General features: G+C 54.7%; 11 protein-coding genes across 11 annotated transcripts; 4 read left to right on the top strand and 7 right to left on the bottom strand.

Moving 5' to 3' along the window:
• Positions 1 to 998: 998 nt before the first annotated feature.
• N7459_004901 (ribosome biogenesis TSR3 family protein) lies at positions 999 to 2,244 on the bottom strand (the record flags this gene model as incomplete). Its single annotated transcript, XM_056944085.1, has 3 exons — positions 999 to 1,744; positions 1,811 to 1,947; positions 2,003 to 2,244. The coding sequence occupies 3 exons, from the start codon at positions 2,242 to 2,244 to the stop codon at positions 999 to 1,001; spliced, it is 1,125 nt and encodes a 374-aa protein (XP_056800968.1).
• A 282-nt stretch (positions 2,245 to 2,526) lies between these two features.
• On the top strand, positions 2,527 to 4,917 carry N7459_004900 (VHS domain protein; the record flags this gene model as incomplete). Its single annotated transcript, XM_056944084.1, has 8 exons — positions 2,527 to 2,593; positions 2,665 to 2,752; positions 2,815 to 2,890; positions 2,973 to 3,266; positions 3,321 to 3,584; positions 3,643 to 4,030; positions 4,084 to 4,658; positions 4,717 to 4,917. The coding sequence occupies 8 exons, from the start codon at positions 2,527 to 2,529 to the stop codon at positions 4,915 to 4,917; spliced, it is 1,953 nt and encodes a 650-aa protein (XP_056800967.1).
• An 802-nt stretch (positions 4,918 to 5,719) lies between these two features.
• N7459_004899 (uncharacterized protein) lies at positions 5,720 to 6,347 on the bottom strand (the record flags this gene model as incomplete). The annotated part of the gene is made up of 2 exons (XM_056944083.1): positions 5,720 to 5,902; positions 6,168 to 6,347. 2 exons carry the CDS (start codon positions 6,345 to 6,347, stop codon positions 5,720 to 5,722), a joined length of 363 nt encoding a protein of 120 aa, XP_056800966.1.
• Positions 6,348 to 7,036: 689 nt separating this feature from the next.
• N7459_004898 (uncharacterized protein) lies at positions 7,037 to 8,403 on the top strand (the record flags this gene model as incomplete). Its single annotated transcript, XM_056944082.1, has 2 exons — positions 7,037 to 7,104; positions 7,155 to 8,403. The coding sequence occupies 2 exons, from the start codon at positions 7,037 to 7,039 to the stop codon at positions 8,401 to 8,403; spliced, it is 1,317 nt and encodes a 438-aa protein (XP_056800965.1).
• Positions 8,404 to 10,517: 2,114 nt separating this feature from the next.
• Positions 10,518 to 10,832, top strand: N7459_004897 (uncharacterized protein; the record flags this gene model as incomplete). The annotated part of the gene is made up of 1 exon (XM_056944081.1): positions 10,518 to 10,832. The coding sequence occupies one exon, from the start codon at positions 10,518 to 10,520 to the stop codon at positions 10,830 to 10,832; it is 315 nt and encodes a 104-aa protein (XP_056800964.1).
• Positions 10,833 to 12,069: 1,237 nt separating this feature from the next.
• N7459_004896 (CBS domain-containing protein) lies at positions 12,070 to 13,971 on the bottom strand (the record flags this gene model as incomplete). Its single annotated transcript, XM_056944080.1, has 4 exons — positions 12,070 to 12,798; positions 12,849 to 12,966; positions 13,021 to 13,493; positions 13,570 to 13,971. 4 exons carry the CDS (start codon positions 13,969 to 13,971, stop codon positions 12,070 to 12,072), a joined length of 1,722 nt encoding a protein of 573 aa, XP_056800963.1.
• A 561-nt stretch (positions 13,972 to 14,532) lies between these two features.
• N7459_004895 (uncharacterized protein) lies at positions 14,533 to 15,654 on the bottom strand (the record flags this gene model as incomplete). The annotated part of the gene is made up of 2 exons (XM_056944079.1): positions 14,533 to 15,487; positions 15,548 to 15,654. The coding sequence occupies 2 exons, from the start codon at positions 15,652 to 15,654 to the stop codon at positions 14,533 to 14,535; spliced, it is 1,062 nt and encodes a 353-aa protein (XP_056800962.1).
• A 1,275-nt stretch (positions 15,655 to 16,929) lies between these two features.
• On the top strand, positions 16,930 to 17,675 carry N7459_004894 (uncharacterized protein; the record flags this gene model as incomplete). Its single annotated transcript, XM_056944078.1, has 2 exons — positions 16,930 to 16,978; positions 17,032 to 17,675. The coding sequence occupies 2 exons, from the start codon at positions 16,930 to 16,932 to the stop codon at positions 17,673 to 17,675; spliced, it is 693 nt and encodes a 230-aa protein (XP_056800961.1).
• A 371-nt stretch (positions 17,676 to 18,046) lies between these two features.
• Positions 18,047 to 19,985, bottom strand: N7459_004893 (MFS transporter; the record flags this gene model as incomplete). Its single annotated transcript, XM_056944077.1, has 2 exons — positions 18,047 to 19,266; positions 19,325 to 19,985. The coding sequence occupies 2 exons, from the start codon at positions 19,983 to 19,985 to the stop codon at positions 18,047 to 18,049; spliced, it is 1,881 nt and encodes a 626-aa protein (XP_056800960.1).
• Positions 19,986 to 20,622: 637 nt separating this feature from the next.
• Positions 20,623 to 22,104, bottom strand: N7459_004892 (caspase family protein; the record flags this gene model as incomplete). Its single annotated transcript, XM_056944076.1, has 5 exons — positions 20,623 to 20,648; positions 20,710 to 21,318; positions 21,374 to 21,739; positions 21,815 to 21,878; positions 21,949 to 22,104. The coding sequence occupies 5 exons, from the start codon at positions 22,102 to 22,104 to the stop codon at positions 20,623 to 20,625; spliced, it is 1,221 nt and encodes a 406-aa protein (XP_056800959.1).
• A 1,365-nt stretch (positions 22,105 to 23,469) lies between these two features.
• On the bottom strand, positions 23,470 to 25,496 carry N7459_004891 (chaperonin-containing T-complex subunit CCT7; the record flags this gene model as incomplete). The annotated part of the gene is made up of 6 exons (XM_056944075.1): positions 23,470 to 23,576; positions 23,647 to 24,308; positions 24,364 to 24,736; positions 24,796 to 25,132; positions 25,210 to 25,376; positions 25,421 to 25,496. 6 exons carry the CDS (start codon positions 25,494 to 25,496, stop codon positions 23,470 to 23,472), a joined length of 1,722 nt encoding a protein of 573 aa, XP_056800958.1.
• Between the last annotated feature and the right edge of the window lie 139 nt (positions 25,497 to 25,635).

Raw genomic sequence — 25,635 nt, 5'->3', positions numbered from 1 at the left:
GTCACCCTTGCTTGTTATTCACAAGATCACGGTTTCTCAATGATGCATGGCAGGCAATGAAACAATCCCTTTGTCCTCCATAGATAAGTCATCCTTCCCTTCGGGAAGACAAGCCAGGAGAAGACCTACAACTGTATACTTGTCTAAACTACCTTTTTGGAAGCTGGCATTCTCGTCCTCCTTCGCCAACCCAAAGAGCTCACTCATATTTCTTATACTTTCCTTTCCACCATGTATCCCACGGCTCCCGGCCAACCCTCTTATCGTTCATGGCGACACTACGCTATTAGCCGGCACCGACCTCGTCAAGCCTCCAGGCTTCCCAGCTACAACCAAGTCAACCCGCTGATCTACGATTCAACTTCGCACTCCTTGACGCACTCCCCACCGCGACACTGGGGGGTGGATTGTTCACGATGTCACAGACACGATCGAGCATGACTGGGTAGCGAAAAGGGGACACGAAATCTTCATGCAGGAGATGTACATGATTTGGAAAACGGCACATGAACCTAATTACTGGCGTATAAAACGGCTAGCTTGGAATATTGAGCCTTTTGTTCATTCACCGATGGCATCTGGTTAGCCTTGCAAGAGGGAGGCCATCTGGAAACTCAGGCTCAACATGATTTGGAACGTTCTTGACGATGTCTCCCATAATCCGGGGTCCAGGAAATGTCATCGTGGTTCTCACACTTTTGGTTGTGGCAACTTGTCGACCATTGCACAGCATATTGGACGCTTTTCACAGCGACCCTGATGGATGATCTCGGCGGTGATTTCCGACTCTTGTCCTGAAAATGTGACCATTCCATCTTGTCATACACTTGTGCGTCAAAGACGAAAAATCCATCTAGACTAGTGAAGTCCAGGTCGCCACAATGGCGGCTCAATAAAGACACCACTCTATGCTTGAGATAGGAAGCACAATAGTCTGAAATGGCCAGATGTGGCGAGCTGGCGAGCATGTGGATACCTGCTATCATTCTGTGTCGCGCTCACCATCTTTTAGGTGCCGAGATCTCGGCTCGGGAGAAAGAAGCGCTGACGGTCTCCTTTCCTCGACGACGCTGGATCTCCTTGATTCCAGTGCGATCTGTCACCGTGGTCGCATTTATAATATTATCGAAATCCTCGTCTTCACTTCCTGCTGAGCCAGACTCGGCATCCGAGTCGACGTACGCCGGCTCCGGTCGAGCAATCTTTTCCGGCTGCTGCTTCTCCGATGCGGATGGGTTCTGGAACGATTTAGAGCTGAGGATCTTGGCGCGAATCTCGGCCATCTGTTCCTCATCTTCGGAATCATCGGAGATGGCAAAGGGATCTTTGTCTGCCTCGTCCTCGCTCTCTGCTTCGGCCTCTTCATCGGAGCCTTCACTTCCTTCTCCATCTTCGTCTTCGTCATCATCATCTGAATTTTGATTGGCGGGTCTCCGGTTGGTATTTCCGGTTGTCCAAATATCGCCAGAGCCTTCAGCACGGTTCTCCTCGTACTCGCGTTCGAGGTTCGCCAGCCACTCTTCCTCTGTTCTCTTCACGTCCTCCTCCGTTTCGCAGGCAGCATAGCGCTTGAGCAGTTGAGAGTTGATATCCAGAAAAGCTTGTCCATATCTGAAATTCTTAAGGACATCCTGTGCCCAGTCCTCGTGTCCACAGATGTAGAAGCATGCTGCCAGCGCCTCTACACAGTTCAACCGCCATGGCTTGCCGTAGTTCACCGTGTTGGCAGCGATAAGGTAAGGCACTATACGCAATAGATGTTAGCCCTCGTATTCTACTCACGGCGCTTCCCTTGTATATAAGCACATACAAAGTCGTTCGCATTTGCCGCCAATTCGTGACCAAGGCACCTCCTTGACTCGCACCCAAGAACATTCCACCACTGCCGCTCCATGTTGTTCCATCAGTTCTCGATCCGCAGGCGAAACGATCTTCTTCGCATTGGGCCTAGAGACATAGCCATCAGTACAACACAGGTGATGAGGGGCACGAAATGCCATACGAGACGATCACGCCAGGGAATCGTTGGCCAATATGGAGCTCCCGCATGAGCCCCAGCTTCATCAATCGTTTCCCGGAGCACCTCTTCGGGTCGCAGTGTCCCATATCCCAACAGGCGGCCTTGTAGGCAGGGCGCGACGAAACCGCGTTATCCTCGCCATCGCCGCGGGGCACCGGTCGGGGGCGGGGGTTGGAGAATTTCTTGCCTCCTCGCGAGAAGTTGTCTTTTTTGTGACGGACCATGTTGAGAGAAGGTTTGTAAGAGGATAATAGGAACAATATCCAAGGTTGAGATTGAAGTTGAGCTCAAGTCGTGTAGAAAGAGAAAAAAAATCCCAGTCGAAGCACAAGCGCCACACGTGCAAGTTCTCCGCCCGCTCGATCTAAACACCTGGAGCGGGCACTGCTTCCTCCCGCATCGAACGTCACCTCCGCGCGGCGAAACTCCGGAGTGATTCGACTCAACACCCTTCGCTCTCGTCATTTAGCGTTACTACCGCCACCCTGGAGGCTGCTTCTGCACGCATGGCGGCTAGGGACCGCTTCGGTGCCTACGCTGAGCCGGGACTAACACCGCTACAGCGGGCGATTCGTGAGCTACCACCCTGTCATTGATGCTCGGCATCGCCCAGGAAGTGCTTGCTAATATCTGTTGCTTCTCAGGAAATGCATGCGATCCGCAAAACTACGAGCCTAATCTGGCCCTGAACCTCGAGGTCGCGGACCTGATCAACTCGAAGAAAGGCAATGCGTAAGCTGGGAGCATCTAGATCCAAACTGCGTCGCGCATGCTAAAATAGCGTCTTTTCGCAGACCTCGAGAATCGGCCGTCGAAATTGTCCACCTCATCAACTCCCGGAATCAGAATGTCGCGTTGTTAGCGTTGGCGGTATGTTCGGACATGAGTGCAGATGACAGCCTGGCGGCGGGGTTTCGGCGGTTTCGACTAACTCATCTCGCATCGGCATTAGCTCCTCGATATTTGCGTGAAGAATTGCGGATACCCCTTTCATCTCCAGATCAGCACAAAAGAGTTTCTAAATGAATTGGTCCGGAGGTTTCCCGAGCGGCCGCCAATGCGGCCGTCGCGGGTCCAACATCGCATCCTGGAGTCGATTGAGGAGTGGCGGCAAACTATCTGCCAAACATCGCGCTACAAGGAGGATTTAGGATTTATTCGTGATATGCACCGTCTTCTCCTCTACAAGGGCTACGCGTTCCCTGAAATCCGTCGCGAGGATGCAGCGGTGTTGAACCCGAGTGATGTATGTTGATTTGTCAGTTGCCCTGGGCGCGCAGCCATCACTAACGCCTGATAGAACCTGCGCTCGGCTGAAGAAATGGAGGAAGAAGAGAAGGAAGCGCAATCCGCCAAGCTTCAGGAGCTGATTCGGAGAGGTACTCCTGCTGATCTGCAGGAAGCCAACAGGCTTATGAAGGTCATGGCGGGGTATGACAATCGACACAAGACCGACTACCGAGCAAAGGCAGCAGAGGAAGTGTCCAAGGTGCAACAAAAGGCGAAGATCCTTGAGGAGATGCTGCAGAGCGGGGAGGGAGTTCCTGAAGGCGACGTCTTCGAGGTAAGTTCTAACATACATCTTGAAGTATGCAGCCTTTCCCTGACAAGCTGCTGTCCAGGAACTTGCAAATGCTTTGCAGAGTGCCCACCCTAAAATTCAGAAGATGTGTGAGGAAGAATCAGACGATCCCGAAGCCGTTCACAAGCTGCTAGAGATCAACGACAGTATACACCGTACCATTGAGCGATACAAGCTCGTCAAGAAGGGCGATCTAGACGCGGCATCGAAGATTCCAAAGGGCACGCTGGGTACTACCACTGGTGTTTCAAAGAACGCCAACAATGAACTGTCTTTGATCGATTTCGACCCGGAGCCTAGCTCGAACGGCAACGCTCCTGAATCATCATCCCAGGGAGGCAATGCCTTGGAAAATGACTTGCTCGGACTTTCTCTCGGTGATGAGACCCCTGCGCCCAGTGGTGGGATATCGCTGGGAGCTTCCAATAGTAAGTTCCCATATACCTAATGTTTTTACCATGTCATCTAACCTCCAATTAAGTGGGGTTTCCTCCAATGCCATCTGGTCCATCTCCTCCCGCTGTTTCAACACAACCCTCGCAGCAAGTACCCGCAGCATTCAAGCCCAACTATGATATCCTTTCATCCATAAACGCGTCACGGCCTACCTCTCAGTCTTCCACGCCTGCCCGCGGAGCATCGCCTCAGGTCCGGTCTACAGCCACTCCGCCGCAGCCTGCTGATCCTTTCGCATCGCTGGTCTCTGCCAGCCCCCGGCCCACGTCCGGCTCTTTCCAACCACCCCCATCACAGAATCAGACAGCACCAGCTTCCTCGTCTCTGTTGGATCTGACCGGAGGCAACAGCACATCTCCGCAGCCCGCAGGACAGGCTGCCGCTGCCGAAGATGATGAGTGGAACTTTGCATCTTCACTTCCTCAAGGCAACGCTTTGCCCGCAGCAAACCAAGTGCAGGTGCTGAACTCGCCACTGCGAATCGACTTCCAGGTCCGTCGAAACCCAGCTGCGCCACGCCAAATCTATGTGAAAGCGGTTTTCTCCAACGCCACGACCCAGCCGATTGGGGAGCTCCACTTCCAAGTCGCAGTGGAGAAGGTAAGCGCCACCACCTTGCGAATGAGATGTGCATCTTATGCTAACTTCCTCGCGTCAGTCATACACACTACAGCTTCGCCCACAGTCGGGACGAGACATTGCGCCGCAGCAGCAGTTTGGTGTCCAGCAGGAGATGCTCCTAGACGGCATTGAATCGGGCAAGGGCAACTCGGTGAAAATCCGGTTCAAAGTGTCGTACAAGCTTGGGGTCGAGGCTCGCGAAGAACAAGGGATGGTGCCACCGCTGGGAATCATGTAATAGTTGGAGCGCAACCTGAAAGTATGCCCAGCTCCTCGGTTAGCGAAGAGGCGCCCCCAACGCCAAGCACAGTACTCCAATCCATAAGGCTGTTTCCTGGAAAGCGAACGCTGCTTGGCCAAGTCGCTGCCAGCTTGGCTCGTCGGAACCGGGCCAGGTAGGTGGCTGTGTTCGGAAGATTTGGTCGCTGTTGTGGAGGAGGCCAGGGACTGTTGGGCCCTGAACGCCTCTTCCGTCCCTTTTTCCTTTGACATTGTCGCATTTTTCTTTCATTGCCCCCATCCTGTTGGTGTGTTCTTAGCGTCCGCCTCCATGTTTATAAAGATTCGATTTTGATTGCCTCGCATGAACCAACGCCCACGCGCCAAGTCATTTCCAGCCGAGTCCAGGAATCGTTCGATCCATTGTGAAGTTGTCTCTAGTTGTCACCTCCCGATTCTATCTCCGCGCGGGTGCTATACCTAGGTCACCTCCGTAGCTTTTCCCTTGACCGGGCCACCAGTCACTCGCGCTACGAACTCTGAGCCCGATTCGAATCTGACGCGGCCACCATGAGGACCCTGCGAGCAGGCCAGCAACAGAGATTGAGCGCATCTCCGCTCCCACAAAGCACGGTCACATTGGCACCGACCCTCCAGGCACGCCGTCCGTTCCTAGAAGGACTGCACGCCGATCCCGCTGATCCGGCGGTGGTCGGACGACCTCCATGTTCTCCGGAGATAGCGCCCCGGACATGACCGTGTCACATCCGCGGAGACAGTCACGACCAGGGCGACCCTGGCGTCATCGGGGCACGTTTGCCCTAACTCATCTTGATCAGGCCAGGCTCGGATGATTGCCGCCAGATCTTTGCCGAGGTGGTCGACGCCGCCGACGATTCTCCGATAGCCCAGAGCGCGCCGAGCCGATCAAGACACCTGCCCGACTCGGTACGGAGCCAGCAATCGGGCGGGTTGGATGTTGGGTCCTGCATGCGCGCACTTCTCTACCAGACGTGGTATGTATTCCGCGTCTGTACGGGCTCTCGGGATTTGGGGGGAGTGTCGAGCAGGCTCGGAATGCAGATCGATCGGCGGTGGAGAGATGATCTACGAAGCTCCACTGGCGTGCACGATTCCTGCAGCCTTAATCTACAGTGGATGGAGTATACAAGAGAGTTGTAGGGCATCCTCTCCGAAGGGAGTCTGCCGAAGTACTACGACTGCGATGTTCCTTGTCCGCGGCGACCATACCACACGCCTGCCACATACACCCCCAGTATACCAAGAACCACCCCACAGAGGCAAATCGTAGAAGTTTAGGGCTCGGCTGGGGGTGCGCAGGCCAGGCCAGACCGTGGATGGCACCACAGTGGCGAACCCCAGGGCGAAGCGACCGAGAGCCGCCATGGGCGAGAAGCGGGCAGATGGGGGGGGGTCTGCAGAGATCATGGGGGATGTGCAAGCGAGGCTTGGACCGAGATAATGCACCGGTCGATGTGCCTGCAGAGTCGAGGCCTCGCTACCGTCGATTGGCCATCTGAGCTCACCTAGAGGACGATCACCGTTAGAGCGAGAAAAGTGCTAGCGCCTCATAGTCGATGGTGGTGGTTACTACTTTGTGGAGAGAGAAAAGAGGTGAAGGCGGCGGATCATGGCGTGCAACTTGGGCGGATCGCAGTTGCACAGTCGCGTCGCCAGCGCAGAGTCGCACTCTCTCCTCTTCTCCACCCACTGGTCTGGGCCTCGCGTCTCTGCAACCTGCACGATGTGTCTGGAACAATTCTCCGGCACGACTGGCACTAACCACTTATCTTTCGTATTATCGGGGCATGTCCCCTCGCGCTCGAACGGACTCGCCGTGCGAGCGATCCATGGCTCGACCCCGACCAGACTTTTCTCAGCGTCCAAACTGCGATCGCCTCAGACCCATGGATTCGTCCTGCAAGCTTCGGTGAGGGTCGAGGGCTTGACAGCTGCCCACTCGCGACGGTAACAGCGGTACGCAGCTACGGGGTCTGGACTACTTAACCTACTTCAAGCCTCCCCCGCCCAACTCGCCTCGACGTGCTTCTGATATGCTCGGACATCCCACGCGCTTGCCTTTCGACTGACATCTTGACTATTCGTCCCATCGCGAGATGACTGCGCCGGATCTCGATCAGGACATCTCCCCCATCCCCCGCTCTCGGGAGGAGAACCAGGAGAGGTGAGTTGATATGCTTCCCACTCTCCCGCAGATTGCTGACCCTCCGGCAGAGCCTTCATCGCCGCCTCGAGGCGAAAAGACCGTAGCCTGGATGCGCGGCTGGAATCGGCCAACCGGGCGTCCATGCTTCACAAGAAGCGCACCGGCAAGGCCTTCCACATCACCAAGGAGATCGTCGAGAAAGAGGCCATGTACGAGGAAGTCGACGAGCGGTATCAGGAGAAGCGCATCCGGATGCTGCAGGCGCAGAATATGCAGATCGAAGAGCAATTCCACCGCCACCTGCTGGCCGCCTTCGCCGCGCGCGCCAATAGCTCCGCATCCGCTGCATCCTCCATCGCCAGCCGGCGAGCCAGCATGACCCCACGCGCCTCTGTGGACGGCGGCCCATCGCGCAAGATGAGTCTGGATCTCTCTGCACTGCGCTCTCCCTTCCCCCCGGCCATGGACTCGGCCTCGTTGGCCAGCCCCATGAACACCACCGATGGCTACGTGCTATCGCCCACCACCACCTTCGACTCCAGCGCGCCGTCCTACGTAACCGGCATGGACGGCGTCGACGGCTCGTCCTATTCCAACATGGTCACCAGCGCGGCGTCGTCCGCGCAGGTCCCTGCGTACGTGCCGCAGCCCCCGACGCCAGTCTGGGGCCCACAAGTGACCCCGTCCTGGGCTGCCATGCAACAGCACGTCCCCACTCCCAACCAGACGCCCACGGACAGTCAAGCGGTGCACCAGTGGCAGCAGCAGATGATGCAGCAAGCACAGATGCCGACTGACGCTGCCGCCGCCATCCAGATGCGGCAGTTCAGAGACCGGCTCGCTTCTGCGCCGGAATTACCTGTGCAGCAGCCCGTGGCGCCCGGTGTCCCGCCTGCCTCCATCTCTGGCCCTAGCAGTGGCCACGGCCACGGCCACTCTCGCGGCCAGTCCCAGCCGAGTAACAACTTCCACAACCTGCACCTCCTGACGCAGGGGACCCACCTGTCCCAGATGGCTCCGTCCAGCCATAGCTCGCCAAGGGTTCTGTCCGCCGAGACGCAGTCTACCCCAGACTTCTGCCCTACACCCAACACGCCTCTGTCGCCTACTGCCCTTGGCACAGCCCAGGCGGTGCCCACTCCCAAGCAAGAGGGTGATGGGGTGATGGTCTCGCACGAGCCCTTGGACCCGGACTTCAACGAGTTCAGCCAATTTGCATTGGGACTGGGCAACTCGTCCAACCCGCTTCAGGAGCGCGAGCCCTTTGGGTTCGACGACTTTGTCGCAATCGACGAGTTTGGCACCGTGACCTGCTGATCCCTTTTCTTTCTCAACTTGCCGTCTTCTATCTTCCATCTTCTGGCCTGGTGTTGATGCCTGTTTGTGATTCCCAGGGTGATGGGTCTCCCACCCTCAGCTCACTGTATATGATCTGTTGGCTTGTACATTGCTCTTGTATCATACGTTCTATCTTCTTTTCTTTATCTTCTTCCCTTTCGTTTCCGTTGCAATGCTGTTCTCTAATGTCCTTGACGATCAGGCGGGGCTGGCTGGGAGCGTGGACCACGGCGTTCAGTTCGGATTACGCATTGGATTGGTCTGGAGTGCAGGATGTTGGGATTTGGAGAGGGGGATTTGATTTTCAGTTCCAGGGATCCTCGCGATCCCCGTTGCTACGTCCAACTGTCATGCGAGATGAATGAAATGAAATGCACCCCGACTTTGGCAACCCGCTAGGCGACGATCTTCAGTAAGAAGGGACCCGACCCGACCTAGGCTCCGCCTAGGCCTGCAATCGGCCTGCGCAATCGTACTTTTGTTTCTGTCGTCACGTTGCATCGCTGCCGCAAACAATCAGGGCCTCTGGCGCCGTTCTGCCATTGGCCCTTGTCCGACCATATCGCAGTCTCCATCTTCTCCACTGCTTTCGCCGGATCCTCTCTCCCCTTTGCCTGTCCACGGGCCGGACCAGCTTCGGCTCCAGTCCGCTCCAGGACCGCTAGAGCTCCCCAGCCCCGAAGTCAAGTCATTTCGTTCTCTGCTATCTCCTGAATTTAGCCCCGCCTCCCCGGGCTGAGGAACAACCACCGCCAGTCGACGCTGTATGCGCGATCAAAGACACTGCACTAATTCCTATCTACGCCAGGCTTGTCATCAGACGATCCGCAACAAGGATGCCGAAGTCGAGCTCGACATCATCTCCACCCACTGACATCACCTGCCGAGAGCTCAGCGCCCCCGCCAATGCCACTGCCAAACCCAACGTCTGCATTGGGAAACAGACCAGCCAAGGGAGTTGTGTGATATCGTATCGTCGGACGGAAAGCGCCAGACGGGAGCAACGGTTGGCGCGCCAATGAGAGCGGGCAATGGGTGTGCTCCCCTCTTTTCTGCTTTTCACTCTATGCCTTTCCGGTTGGTCTGCACTTTTGTGAGATTACGCTCGTATACAGGTAAACTACCAGAAGGTATGAAAACTGAGAATATCCTGATGAGCGTGCGCTGGGAAGGATGTCCTCACTGGTCAGATATGGATCGGCGCTCGGGAGACGCTATAGACGCTGGGGCGAGCTCGGGACACAGCGTGCCTTGCAGGGTTTGAGGATCGACAAGCAGCGGCTCCCGGGGATGCGGAAGCGGATTGAATTGGCGGGTGGGACTTTGTGTGACAGAGGTACGTCAATCGACTTTGCCAGAGTGGATATCGAGGGATTGGGAATACGCGGCCACGGATCGACATTTCTCTCTTGCGTTTTCCTCGGCGCATTACTACACACACGGTCGCTCGTCCCACCACAATACTGCCGAATGCCAAATCCAAGCAGTCTCGCCAAGCACGAAATCGCATCACATCGAATTGCGGGGTTAAGGTTGCAGCTCCCGCACAGACCACCTTCCGTGTTGGGACAAGCTACCTGGCCCAATCGAGCCCAGCGATCCATGGTCCATGACTAGCCCAGCGCCTAGCGTGATCGCTGGTGATTCGCTGGTTGTTCTCGGTGGTGGGGGGCAATCATCAGTGTCATCCATGGATCGACAGTGAGGGACCCGCTCAACCAGTGGTCCTTGTGCACGCATCCGGATAAGCCATTGGTGTCTGGAGCTGGATCCCACTACCCTTTTGGTATCCTTGTCGATACAGGAGATACAGGAGTATGGTAGATACGGTAGGCTTATCGTCGCTGCAGCGTGCATCCCACGCACGCAATCCGTATCGGATGAGATATCAGGTCCCCCTCCATGCCCCGACGGCCCTGACTCGCAGGATCCCAGCGATAAGCCATCAGGCGTCCCCAGCCTAGACCGGAGATATCACCCCATCGCGCCCCATCCGATGCAATCGATCGCCAACAGGCGCAGCGCGCATGCATGCCCGCTGCAGCCATCCGCCATCTTGTTCTCCTCCTATCCACCCAGTCGCGAGCCCGCGAATGCCCATGTCCCATCCGCCGTCGCTTTCCTGGGCCACCCGGCTCCCGGCGCAATCGCCTCGTATTTGCTCTGCCCGCACAGTCCTGTTTGGCCTGGATCCCGGCCCCTCCAAAACCCTGTATACGATGCTCACCATCCAGCGAGGCCGGCGAGGTACCATCGCCAAGCGCCAAGCGCCCACGCCCTCCACGCTTCCTCCAGGAGGGGAGTTGGCTTCCCCAGGGAACGCGGCGTCCAGACTGGATTCTGCGCGCGCAGGTCACCGGGTCGTCCCACCGGTGGAGCCCACGCTGCCGGGCTGGACTGCCGGTTGAGCGTGGATCCAGGGATCATTTGGGATTTTGGGTTTCGGCGAGTTCCCCCCCCCCCCCAGGTCCTCGCGGTATTGGTGGAGGTCATGCTCTTGTCGATGTCGATCTTAGTCGGGGGCGCGTGGATGGCGGTGCTCGCCACTGTGAAGTGGGATGATTGGCTCGAGGGGATGGCGATATGTACGATACATGTATCTTGGGATGTCAGTTTTGCCGACGGGGAGGGGCTGATAGGGAGGGGAGGGAAATGCACTTGGCGAATTTACATGGTGGGATCGATGCAGCCATGCCACTACGACCGGAAGGGGGTACGTCCCGGCACTCCAACGATCACTTCATCCCGGACTAAGATGGACGTGACGAGATGGAACGACGACAGGCACCGCCACGCCAAGCACCACTGGCAGCACGAAATGGAATGGCCCCAAGCTCTGGCCACCGCGATCAGCGCTGCCTCGCTCGAGCACAAGCCAGAGCCAGAGCAACGGTCCCGCTGCAGAACTGAGCGCCGGGGAAACGGCGCACCGGACCCGACAGGTAGGATCGACGCGAGTAATGTCTGGGCGGGTTCGCCCGCCATGCGATCGACGTTGGATTGGCGAGAGCCGGGGGGGGGGGGGGGGGGCCACCGAGTACGAGGCACATGGCGTGCTCACCGAAGATCTCGTGCTGTAGAGGGATGGGCGAATTGGCATGTCGGGTCTAGATTGCGCGTAAACTCGGGTTTCACTGAGGAGCTGTTGCTAGGCGTTCAGGCCAGAGAGAGAGAGAGAGAGAGAGAGAGAGCAACTGATAGAAACCCGATGTATTGCTAGAAATCGCTATAAACATTGTCCTCCAACACCCAGGGTTCGCCTATAACGAATACACTGGCTACGCGTGTCGCGGAAGTAGAGGCCTAGAGGCATAGTCAGAAATCGACAACAGACGAACCAGAAAGGCAGAGCTGCCACCGCGAACAGACATTCGGCCAGGAATGCGGTGGGTTGCCCGGTTCGACAACAACATAGAAATCCGTCCCGTCCAGGTCCATCAACGCAACACCTGAAGACAAGAACAAAGACAGCACAGTCCATTCTGTTGGCTGCCAACCAGGCACAGTATGAATCAATGTGAACCATGTGCAGAAAATGGCTAAGGCAAACGCCCTGGTTCAAAATACAAGTTCATATTTGGCATCCGGTATCAGCGACCTTCCGGTTGCCATCCAGTTGTCCAGGCACGCCCGAGGCTGAGTGGTTTAAAGGCCGCCCCGGCTGAATAGTTCCCGGCCAATCTCACCACTCCGGCGAACGCTGAGGCTTGATGAGCTGCTGCTGCGTCGTCGGCGTCGGGTTTCAGCGGGGTCTGCGGGATTGAGGCCGCTGGCACGGGCGTGCAGGTTCAAGATGTCGGTCAAACTGACCACGCCGACCAGTCGCCCCGATAATCGAGCTCCCGGTAATGCTGAAGCAGGGATTGACGGAGCAAGAGGGGGTGTGATGCCACTTGACGCGGTGTACGGGAATGCAGCGGACGGCTGGGGCGGCGTTGGGTGATGAGGGGCGATGTAGCTAGACGACTGTGCGGGAGGGTTCGTAGGTGGAGGGAGAGGCGATGGTGGCGGAGACAGGGCATTGTTTGACCCCGTTGTGGCCGTACTCGAGGGAGTGGCCAGAGGGATATGAGTGGTGGATTGTGAAGGAGTCGGTGGTCCAGAGGAAGCCGGTGACAACGGGTCGGTCACCCACAGCCTAGTCCAGTCAGTATCGAATCCGAGATCAATCCAAGCTTCTTGCAAATTGACATACCGACGTGATCGAGTTGCAACCATCTTCGCAACGGTATGGGCCAGAGTCGACCCCGGGTTCACATGGAAGACAGGGAACGAGTCCTTGCCCTCGATCAACCCCCGAGTAGATAGGATCACGGAAATGAAGTGGGTGCACGTGTTTTGCAGGAGTGGCAGTGATGAAGACCGTGTCAGAAGCTAAAGAATCGGGTCAGAGAAGTGATTTGAAGATTGTCTGTTCTGCATACCTTGACATCGGTTGTTGAGATATTGCCAATGACATTGAAGTGGTTATCGACCACGACAAGCGAAGAGATCCCTTCATTGTTCATCACCTGAAGAGCCTCAGAGAGAGGCTTGTCGCCGCTAGAAGAAACCCTTGTCAGACCTAATCCAAGATCATCACCGTCCATAACTCACTTGATAGAGATCACATTGGTCGATCCAATTCGCAGATCACGCAGCGTTTGCGGGTGGAGCTGCTCAATGGCCGGGAAGCTGCGTCCATTCTCCCAGAGGAATTTGACGAGTCGAAGCTGACTGAAGATGCCAGCCACCTCATTGTCGTTGGATTCCTTGGTTATAACCACGCGATGAACTCCACCACCAAACGTCTCAACCGCAGTCAGGACATTCGCCGATGCTGGAATAGTGACGAGCGGCTCCTTCTCCATGCCCAGGGCTTTGACATCCCTAAGTGGGATCTTCTCTCCATCGCGAGCTTTCTTGGCGAGCTCATCGTATGATGCGCGATGTGACTCCTGCGGAGCAGCCAACCCGGCCGCCAGGAGAAGATAGGTGTTGAGGTCGGAGTAATCAAAAGTGCCCACGGCGGAGTTGTCTTCAGGTGTCTCACGAATCAATAACAATTGGGCGCCAGACTCAATCAAGATCTGAGAGAAAGAACCACAGGACATGTCAACTCTGGCCCGACTGTAGCAATATGTCCTATCGACATAAAAGACTCACATTTGTTGCCTCTTCAATGCCAGTGTCTAGCTCGACAAAGTGCAGGTCATCCGGGCTAACCAGCTCCCCGATGGATATTTCTCGCCAGTCCCGGCCAACAAAGGCCGGGTCGGCGTTCTTGGGAGGCGGGGGGTTGTCGATAAGACTCTGGATGGCGGACTGGTTGAGAGAGGGCTGGCGACGACTACGCGGCGATCCCGGTGGGCCACGGAGCGTTTCGCTCAGGCTGTGGCGGTGTTGATGGTTTGCAGGAGGCATATGTGAAACTCGGAGTTGGTTGCGATTCGAGGAGCGAGAATCGGTGCTGGATCGAGCGGAGGCAACGGCGCTGCCGTTGTTGGGGTTGGCGAGGGCATTGAGGGAGGTGTCGGAGCCTTCCCGGGGAAGCTGCCGGTCTGCCATGACAAGTTCGGGGCCAAACAGCGTTGCGTCGAGGCAGTTGGAGAGTCCAGAGGAGCGGTGATGAGCGCGGGGTTGCACGAGTGGGCCAATCAACGCGCGCCGGTTTCTGACATCATGGGGCTTATGTCATGGGCTGCCTATACTTCCAATGTTAGATAGAATGTCCATACTGTAGATAGATATAGCTCAGATTGCAAGGATATTGCAAGACCAATGCATACTATGGCCTGTATACTCTGGTCAGTCGAGTGTTCATCTTTACTCAACATCTCATTGTAAGAACCGTCAAGGCAGCATGTCTTGGGGTATAGTTATCCCAGGAGAGAGAAAAACACAAGGCTGGTCTTACAAATTGCTCACACTCGCAGCTTAATTCATAGAATGATATTGGACTTCATAGCCCTCAGATCTATGTCGAGGTTTACTCAAACAGGCCTTCGCATAGCACGCGGCACGGCAAAGGAAGATCCTCACCGTGAGTTATCACTTGGTCTTGATTTACTCTGAGAATTTCATCCCTTTGCATTGAGATCACTCATTATATATTGGGTATATTGAGAGTTACATGAATTCGCCAAGCATATCGGCCACGTCTCGGCTCCGCTTCTTCATCACTCGCACGGGCTGAGAGCGCGAGGATGTCGGGGCCGCTCGCTTCGTCCCCCCTACCGGCTCAGTAGGGCGAGTAAATATAATGGTATCGTTTGTTCCAGGGCCAGCCACCATCACGCGCGCCCTCGAGGTGTCCGCACCGATGAGGCGGGGGGCACCACTGGCGACACCGTCACTCCCCACTGGTTGTGAAGGTGCCAGCTCAAGCTCCATAATTGGAACATGGGGGCTTATATCACCACTATTAGTGCCTTCTTTGGCGAGGGTGTCTCTGTACAGCTTCCGAACGTTGCCGTCTGGGCCCCAGCTTCCATGCCCCTTACCAGCAGCAGCCATCGATTGAGGAGTCCAAGCTATCCAGCCTTGCAACGGCAATCCTTCTCGAGAAAGATAAAGCCTTGACTTGTGCCCTTCTTCGGTGAAAATATCGCAGCAGTGAGCGACGACCACTTGCAACTGTGGGAGCTCTACCAGCAAGCGGAGGATTGAGGGATCCAGTCTGTTCTGTTTGCAAAGCTTGAGGATGCGAAGATGCTGCAAGAAGTGCCCAGATTGAGCCATTTCAGCCCAGCTGCGAAATATCCTGTAATCCAGTCCAGATTGCCAAATGCTCTCATCAGTCCGACCTCCGGGAGCCCATTTTGCCCTCTTCGTTCCGTTAATCTCAAGGGCGACCAGGTTCTTGATGTTTCCAATCGAGACCATATCAGTCACAGTGCCATAATTGCTGGAAACCGTAAGGACAGCAAGCCAGTCCAGACTCTCGCTGTTAAGTGTATTGAAGTAGTCCGCCAATGGCTCTCTGGGAACATCAACTCGCAAATGATACGAAGGGCTGATTTGGAAGAACTGTGAGCGATAGACCAAGGTCATGATCATCCACAAATGCATGGTCTGCTTGTGCCTAGAGGCCGGGTTAATTTGTCACCAGCCCGTGCATATCAGAAGAGAAGTTTCTACTCACGGCTCCTTCAAGGCTTCCCACATGTACTGGGCAAGAAGCCATGGGATTCCCTCAAAATGTTCCACTTTCAATAAAGATTGGTCGGCCAGCAAGTACTTCATCGCCATGTGTTTCAGACTCTCAGCTCCCACGGGACTTGACTTCCAGTCCCAGTCGACAGGCAAGAAGGGCGACTCATGGTACCAGTGAGGCCCCCTGCCGAAGTCGGTCTGTGGCCCGGGTGATGACAAAAAGGCACACATCAATACAAAGTGTTCAGGTCGACTGATATCAAATGATGATGACGTCCAGGATGGACGAGGGCAGCGAAGGCAACAGGGGTAGGGTGGGCAGTAGGGTGGGCTGCGGAGATGTGGTGGGTGCGATGGAGGATGTCAATATGAGAACTGGTTTATTACTCAAATCCTGCAGTGTCATTTTATAGTGCAATACATGAAGTAGCCTGATGTCAAGCGAGGGTTTACTCAATCAGGCAGGGAGTGAAGCCATCACGTGGATATAGTTCTATCACGTGCTATGTTTCGGCTGTGGAGTGGTGAAAGTGAGATATGTGAAGGATTGTAGCCAAATTGATTCCATAGGACTAGGCCGATATGTAGTTTACATTAATATTAGGGAAAAGTAAGCTAACTACGGCGGCTGGGGGTTTTGTGTGGGCACGTGCCTCACGTGATCCACATCGGGCACTTGGCTCCTCGTTATTACGGCCCCGACCGCCTGCCTTTTCAAACAAAGGAGCCTTGCGTCACCCCGTTTAGGTTTAGTGCTGCCACCAGTCGCTTTTACCGCTCTATCAGCTGCCATCCATCTGAAAAGCAGCGCCCTCCTCTCCGCTCAACACATCGACCTCTGCCTTCTTCCCCTGTGCGCCCTGTTTAGCCCCACTTGAAAATCATGTTCGGAGGAATAGAGATCAACTCACTGGTGGTGCGGAGATATATTTTGGCAGCGAGGGTAGCTGGCAGGCAGCTGGCAGGGGAGTGGGTTATTTTGGTTAATTCCTATATGTTTTGGCTGAGTAAATTTCATATATTCCTAGGACATCCCAAAAAGGCAAGATTTTCTTTAGAAACTTGGGTGCAAGGGTAGTAGTAGATACACCCTACGCGACAGCCTTGTGGAGGTTACAAGAGATTTCGGTCTCCCTTTTTTTGTCACTTGCTATATATTTTCACTAATCACCGTCGATTTCCCCTGGCCTCAAAATTCCAACTCCTCATCTCATTGTCGCTATTACAGATCCATCGGAACAGACTATATTTTTATCTCGGGCTTAATCTGCCAGCGAAATCAATTTCACTGCTGAGATTCCTGGTGATTCCTGGTGATTCCTGGTGATTCCTGGTGATTCCTGGTGATTCTTACCATAAACACCTACCGTTATGGCCACCAGCCTTGGTTTCCTCATTATAATACTTGCGTTGATACTACGTGTGTATAGTCTTCCTCTCCATCTCAGACTAAGCTGATTGAGACTAAAACAGATCCAATCAATCCATTTGCTCAACCCACAATAGAACCTGGATGGAAGCGACCCCAGCCTGAGCTTCTAGTGGCTGCTAAACGCGCAGACGGAGCGAAACCTCAATCATGGCTTCCAGCGGCGGGTGATGGATCTGTTAGATGGAAAGTAATGAAATCTCGTGAAGGTACAAAAGCGGCCCTCTCTGATGATGACCCGCTCTACGCCGCAATAGAGGATGCGAATGAAGGTTGTCAGTGGACATACGATGCAGACGAAGACTGGTTCACAGAGCCCGGGCCTAAATCCGCCAACACCATCATGTCCCAGTGGGAATATCCCCAAAACCGGGATACCTTCTTATTCATTCTCGACCCAGCGAGTGGAATACTCTTTGACGTCGACCAGGACCGGCGTCCTGGCTATAAGCCTCAAATATATGCTGCAATCAAGGCATGGAATACGGCGACCAACGATACACCTGATTCAAAAACTCTGCGGTATATATATCGGAATATCGTTAGTCAGGATGACCAGGATAACATGGCCTATTTACTCCGCCAGGCCGGTTGGGATCAATGGGTTGAACTTTCATCTCGAAAGAGCGGGGCCAAATTTGATGTTCTCTTAGGACTAGAGGCCTCTGAGTTGCTTTACAGGTTCTAGATTGAGGACAATCACGTTTTTGAAGGCATAGCACTACAGAAGATTGCTATTATGAAGGCCACGGAGGGGATTACATATCGGATAAGATACGAATTGGGCTTGAGGACTCTCAGAACGTCCACTTGATGATGATTTAATGTTACGGCACGCGATCATTCGGCAGTGATTCGGTACCGAACTGCCCGGCAGATGCATCATGCAGCTGCACGCCGACCAGATCTGTATGGAGCGGGGAGCATGGATGGAATGTGATGCGAGTCTATCAGAATAGGGCGGAGGATGGAATTCTGGTTTATGTATATACTCAAGGGCCTGTTCTATGATACACTTATCTTCTTTTCCTTCGAGGAACACCACCAAGAAAACAAAGCTCAATCATCCTCGCTCAGCGCACGACGACTCCACCGGCGAACTACGTCGCCCCAGATATAAAGCAAGTAAGGCACCGGCAAGAAGGCAGTCGCAACCAGCCCCAGAGTCGTCAAAGTCCAATTCACGCCCAGATTGTGATACATGATCTCAGCAATAATAGCCATCACGGCTGCAGCGACGAAGCGGAACAGCTGCAAGGATGCGAGGGCACTGGCGGGATGAGACTCGAATGCCGATGCAACGTACTGGTACGACGAAACGAAGATGCTCAGCACGCTCATTGCGAACACGACTGACGCTCCCAGCGGGCACCACATAGGGATTGAGGGGCGCGAGGTCCACCCCATCCAAAAGAGTGATATTGGTAGCAGTGGCGCGCCAAAGAGGGCCAAGTACAGATTGACCTCTGGGTCGGGCCGGAGCTGGCCTCTACCGCGGGCGTGATATATGTCTCGACGGACAAGCCTCATGGCAAGTGGGACAAGAGGAGTAGACAGGAGCACGCCGATTACAAGACCGAGGAAGGCGGCACCAGTTTGGCCTTCGTTGAGCTTGTACTTTTTTGAGAAAATCGACTCGTAGCCGGCGGAGAGGGTGTAAAGAATGATGAAGATGATGGAGAGATACCCACTGAAGATCATGATGATGGGTTCTGCAAAGAAGAGAATGAAGGGGCGATAGAGCGCGTGGGTGAGGCGACGTGATAAAGATGCGCGGTGGAATTCTGACGGTGCTCGATATCGTTTGTCCCCAGTAAGGCGACGAATCTGGTTGGCCTTCCAACGTAGTAGGACTGGACTGTATGTCTCCGGTAAGAAGAATACGACCAGCGTGAGAAGGATGCCACTGATTATAATCGTGGTCCAGTCCACGAAACTCCAGCTCACCGCACTCACCCAGGTAATGATGGATCCGACTACCGGGCCCATGACAGCTCCCAGAAACGTGATGATGGCATAAAACGGAAAGGCATAGATTCGCTCAATGAGTGACCAAATGTCAACAAGGGCTGCAGCCGAAACCACAAGAGGGGCAGACCCAAAGAGTCCGGTTAGAGCACGGCACACGATGCGCTGGACCACATTCTTTGAGAGTCCTGCGCCCATGTTGAAAAGCATGAACGGCGGAAGGCACGCGATGTATACAGGGTTACGTCCGACCAGCTCAGAAATGGGCGCTGCTATAAGCCCGCCTATCCCGAGGCAGATCAGGAAGAAAGCTGGTGCAATACTGATTAGGCCAGTTCTCTATGGCGCGAGCTCCGTCCGATGACATACCAGTTGGGAGTGTCTCGATCTCGAAGTCGGTATGAAAAAGGTGCATAGTCTCATTAAGGGCGGAGATATCGATGGTTGATGACCATAGAATCACCGCACCGAGAAGGGAGAGCAGTGTTGTGGTCGCCGCTCGGGATGCAAACGACCAGTTGTGGGGGTCCATTGGGTCAGTGTCGCCCTCGTAGGTGACGATGATGAGCTCGTCTTTGTACTTTGATTCGCCGTCGGTCATTACCGCGTCGTGTGTTCCGTCTGCTTCATCGGTCATCCCCCTGTCATCTTCCGGTCGATTCCTTTCCACGCCCGTCAGCATGATATCGACTCTGTCTCCCAAAGTATCTCTCGTATTGATGGTGAACGGGTCAGCTTGGAATTCAGGAACGTAGTCTGCTCTCTCCACATCTCCTTGATGATGCAAGTGAGAGCGAGCGGTATGGCGAGGCTCGAGTACTGGACCAGAATAGGGAGCTCGTTGGCCGTGTTCTCTTCGTCGGTGCTCCGGTTCTCCGCCTTCTGGGTCGCGAGGATCCGAGTCAATTCGTCCATCGCGATAGTAGTAACGGCGTTCATGAGTCCAAACATCATCCGGTGGTTCATGCTTCACCAAAATCTGCCTTTGGAGTTGTTTGTAGATCCGGCGTTGTTCGAGGAACGATTGCATGGTACATGGGACTTCGGGTATGGGAAAACTGTCGTCAACGTCCAGGGCGCACTCACAAGGCCGGCGCAACAAGACCAATGCAGGAAGGTCATTCCCGATATTGTGACGGCTGCAGCACTAGCCTGTCGGGATTCTTTGGCGGAGGCAAATGACATATGACGATCTTCATGACAACAGACACATCTCGTGCTGCTCCCGCGTCAATAATGGCATTCATCGCAGCCTGACGGCCAGACGCCTAACCTTCTAGGCGGAACGTCTGCACAAACTTCTGAGCACTGGTCTGCGGCTTATCAGATAGAAGTTTTCCTGCATCAATGTCAGTACTCGACGACGGGATAAGGGCTGTGTGCTTCTACAATGATGTCACAAAGACCGATGCCTTTCGTCACCGGAATCAGATACTGACCATACCATCACCAAAAAGAAAAAGCACGGAGACCAAGGATAATCACAAGTTCATGATGGATAAATGACAAGAATGCACCGGCTTATCCAAGCAAAAAAGCGATACCCGGACACCGAGGGATGGAATTACATACAGAAAGCAGTTCGTTACAGGCAGAGAAAAGCAAACCTTCCAGGAAACTTCGAGAGGAAAATCGTCACGCCCTTCACAGTGCTTCCCATTGTGATTTTACATCACATAAAGAAGGTTCGTATCTATTGAAACGGTCAGTTGGGATCGAGGCATCAAGTCGTATTTCCAATGCAGCTGACTTACCCAGGGGGTGGCTGCAGCTCAGCTGCGGCTTTTGAGTATACTTGGACGAGAGTTCCTCACGGATGCTGTTCAGCAGCTGAACATAACTCTGCTGGGGGTTCTTCCGAAGAGCAGCGATGAAAGCCCATGACATAGCGCCAGTAGCCTGGCCGGCAATCTGGGCATCTTGACTGGTCTGGTCATCCTTGCTTCCAGACCACATGATAACATCGGCCGGGCTGGTCTTTGTCTGCTTATTGCGCTCGTACACCTCGTCACCCTTAGTGGCCTTCTTGATGAATCCCATGGCCGTAGACATCATGCTGCCCATATCTCCGCGGGCATACGCCGACACCACACCCAACAGACCCTGCCCGGCCTCCTTAGCCAGATTGGGCTCCTTGAGAACCCCAGAAGTGGAGTAGATGTAAGGAAGATCCAGCGCGGAGCCGGAGTGGCACGAATCGAAAATGGCAGTCAGACGTACACCGGGGCGCAGTGACTGGACCATGATCCGATGCATTTCATCGTCAACGATATGACCTGCCACGCGGAAGTCGACAGGGTAGATCACTTCGTCATAACCATCATCTTCATCGCCATCCAGATCTGGTGTCTGACCGCCATGTCCTGCGTCGATATGTTAGTCGGAGCTGGCCGCATTGCATTCTGCAACAGGACTCACCCGAGTAGTGGAAGAAAAGCGAATCGTTGGGCTGCGCTTCCTTGACCAGCCAGTGCATAGCGCGAAGGATGTTCGCCTTGGTCGGTTGGCTCATGGGGTTTTGCTGGTCATCAGTCAAGATGACCATATCTTCACGGGCGTAGCCGAAATTCTGGTTCAGATAGGTCGACATGTTCTTTACATCGTTGATGCATCCACGTAGCTGACCCTTCTGTCCGAAATAGTTGATGCCAATCAACAGCGCCTTTCTCTTGCCGGTGCAACGTGAGTACTGAAAGTTATAACCCTGCGGGGCACCATTTCCGAACGAAACCGGGGCAGTGGGCGGGGGCGCAGGACCGCCACTGGAGGAACCGTATGCATTGGCTATATCTTCGTTAGTCTATTTCTAGTCGGTGCGACTTTCCAGGAGCAAAAGCCCGGGCGGGGTGATATGCGAACCTGGCGGACGGCCCTGGTACATCGGTTGACCGCTGGGCGGCTGTTGGTATCCAGACGGGGGCGCCTAGAGGGAGCAGACATCAACACACACATCCCTATAATATCCACCAGCACTGAGTGATTCAAGAACATACATTATAACCGGGTGGCGGCGCGGGCGAACCGTAGGGTTGCTGGGGTGGCTGAGGTGAATGGCTGTATCCGTACGGGTTGGAAGGAGGCTGCTGTTGATGGTACGACTGGCCCGGGTATCCACCGTAGGACTGCTGCTGGTGATGATGATGATGCATTGGACTGCGATCAAGAACTCGTCAGCCTCAGCGCGAGGAAGCGCGGTTAGAGAAAGGAGACAAAGCAAGCGTACGGGTACTGCTGCGGGGGATAAGACTGCTGAGGCGGGGGGTACCCCGGAGCGCCCGAGTATGGCGGATAATACGACATCACTGAAGCACGAGCAATGTCCGATGGGATGTTCGGCGCGCGTTCACACCAGAGCAAGTAGAGGAAGATTGGGTTGGATGTTTGGATGCGGAGAAGATCCGAAGCACAACAGATCGGAAAGCACGGCAGGCGCCAAGGCTCGGTCAAGGCAAGGAGTTACAACGTCGGGAAAAGCGCAGAGGAAGAGGATAGGGAGGAGAAGAAAATCCAGCAATCTCAGTCGGAACGCGACACAGAGGAGATCTCGATGCAGGGACGGGAGCGAGGACTAGTCGCGAACGATGATCGACCTGGAAAAACTCGCCACTTACAATGCCCGACTGGAGGCGGGGGGATATGATCGGGTTCTGATCTGGCCCGATAGGAGGATTGACAAAGGGAGGAAAAGAAACACAGAAGGAAGAAAAAAGAGAAAAGAAAAAAAGTCACTGCCGCACCAACCCGGATTCCAAGGTTGTGTCTTTTAGATCTGACATGCAGTCTCCTTGTCCATCGGCCGCCCCGAGAAGCGCGCCCCGTCTGCAGCCCGAAGCCCAAGATGTGGGCAAAAACAGCCGGTGATTGGCATCTGCGATGGCCTCGAGGTTTTTGTCATGCTCTCCCCTTCCATTGCCCCGTGTTACACGGCCGACTCGACGTTCAAGACCGACCAGACATACATCACATTGTCTGGAGATCGGGCTGCATACAATCGGGCCTCAAAGATTCAATAGACTCGGACGGAACAGATGGAGGCGCCACGATTGTCAATCGCCACCAATGAGATCGGGGAAATCCGAGATCTCTCTCTCTCCATCTGACAGTGGGGAAAGCGCGATGCAATTGTGGAAAAATCAAAAGCAACGCGATGATCGAATCCATTCGTGCTCCGGCTGTCGTTCCGTAGTGCTAACTGACACCCACCGAACCCTGATAGATTGCGTCGATCGCCCGCATGCGATTCAGTGGCTACGCAGTAATCCAGTACTTAGTACAAGAATGACAAGAAGCTATTCGTGCAAGGGAATTTTTCCTATGTACCGTGGGGAGACTGTGTCAAGTCCATGTCCGAGTATGTCTACAACACCGCCAGCCCAGTATCTTCCTGCACGGCGTAAAAAATCGCACAGGCCCCTTCGTCATATCCTCTCCACCATGATCGGGCTCAATCTCATTAAGACGTCTGCTTTTTGGTCTTTTGGTTGATGGCTCATCTTCTCGTGGCATTAACTCGTTTATCCGCGACGGGGCATCCCGCGGCCGCGGCCCCGGAGAGCGCGCTGGGCAGCACCCGGAGGCAGACCGCGCGATGGAGCTCCAGGCTGAGCAGACTCTTCGTTCTCTGGTAGGTGGGAGGTGCGTTAGTCAGGTACCAGAGACGCCATCGAGGGAGTAGTAGATAGGTCACTTACTGATCGTCTCGTCCACACTCAAGATCAGGCACGCCGCTTCCACAGCCGCCTGGATGGCGTTGACCTTGACCAGGCTAGGTTCCCACACAAAAGCAACCATGTTGTCACGGACCCCCTCGTTATCAAAGTCCACACCGGCCCAGACATTGCCCTTGCGGTGCTCCACGCGCAACCGGTTCAGGATATCGGTGGCATCGAAACCGGCGTTGTCACAAAGCTGGCGGGGAACCACCTCTAGGGCCTTGGCGAACGCCTTGACCACGGCTTGCTGTTTGTGGGGGACATTACGGTCGGCAAAGCCGTGAAGGTGGCTCGACAGTTCCATCTCGGTGGCACCTCCGCCAGCGACAATAGTGGTGTTGCGCAGAGCCCGCTTGACAATCATAATGGCATCGTGTAGACTGCGCTCCACCTCGGCAATGAACTGCTCAGCGCCACCACGCAGCACCAACGTGCAGGTCTTGGCGGCAGGGCACTCAGAGAACAGGTTAAAGCGTTCTCCACCAATCTGGCGCTCCTCGAACGCACCGCAGGTACCCAGGTGGCGCTCCTGGATATCGCTGCAGGTCGACTGTATGGCGGCACCGGTAGCCTGGCACACCCGGTCCATATCATCAGACGCAACACGGCCAGCACAGAAGATGTCTCGGTCCGCAAAATACCTGTGGTGGATAATGTGAGCGACAAGTAGCGTCAATGAGTAGGGAATGCACATACTGAGTAGCAAGGTCACCAATAGGCAGCTTGCTGAGCACAACCTTCGCACCAGTCTTGTAGATGGCCTCCAACTTGTTATAGATGATTTGCCATTCGGCATCGACGATGGCCTGGTACTCGGAAACTTGCTCCACCCGAACCTCTGCATTATCCTTTTCGCTCTTCAGTTCCAGCTCGACGTTCAAGCACACAATCTTCGGGTTCTTGAAGAACTTGGGCTGCTGCTCGAATCCGGCGTAGGAAAAGGTCTTCTTGAAAGCAACACCGTTGACGAACAGAGAATCCTGGAGACCACCACCGGTCACCTTCTTGACACCAATCAACTTTTCATTGAGGTCATCCTGGTCCAAGGAGAGCACCGCATCGACAACCACTAAAGGGAAAATGTCAGTCGCACTAAATAGTCGTCCCGTAATGGGGGTCGATCCTCACTCTTCGTGAAGAAATCCGAATTCCGCTTGATCAGCTTGCTGTTCATGGCTGTTCCGGCTAACCGACGTAGGGTCTCGATCTTCTTCTCCTCGGTATCCGCTGACTTGATCATGTCCACCGCAATCTCCTTAACCTTGTTGACGGCCATGGCGCTAGCTCTCCGCAGACCCTTGATGATGGTCTGCGAGCTCACACCTTGCTCGACGAGATCTCGCACCTCCTTGAGAATCTCACCCGCCAGGACCACGACGGAAGTTGTTCCATCACCGACTTCGGCGTCTTGAGAGCGGGCGATGTCCGTAAGGATGCGGGCGGCGGGGTGCACAATATCGAGAAGCTGTCAAATCAGAATCAAGAAAAATCAGTATCGACATTCCGCAGGTAGATAGCACATCGCAGAGGATGGATTCGCACCTTCATCACAGTAGCTCCATCGTTAGTGATGGTCTGTTTGCCGTTGGCATCAACAAGCAGGAGGTCACCACCGTACGGGCCCAAGGTGCTCTTGACTGTCGACTGCACAGCAACACATGCGTTGATGTTAGAAATGATCTGACCCTTGCCTTGAGATGCGTCGGTGCCTGTGCAGGGAGACAATGGTTAGCACGGGCTCAATAAATCGCACCAAACCGTCCCCGACGGGGAGAACACGGACCCTCCTTCAGCACGACAATCGTGGGTGTCTGGCCGGCGAAGGCCATGGTGAAATCGAGAGCTAGACCGAGACCGTGTCACAGAGAGGAATGAAGGAAGGAATGGGTTTGGTCTGTGTCCGTAGTAGAGGGGGTCGGAGGGGTTCGCTGATCTTCGACCGCCAAAATTTCCCAAGCTTCCATTTCC

The sequence above is a fragment of the Penicillium hispanicum genome, assembly GCF_028827665.1.
Source record: "Penicillium hispanicum strain IBT 35686 chromosome Unknown utg000004l_segment0_segment0, whole genome shotgun sequence".
In the NCBI taxonomy this organism is placed as follows: Eukaryota; Fungi; Ascomycota; class Eurotiomycetes; order Eurotiales; family Aspergillaceae; genus Penicillium; species Penicillium hispanicum.
The sequence above is the reverse complement of the archived record's forward strand: the minus strand, read 5'-3'. Positions and strand labels throughout refer to the sequence as shown.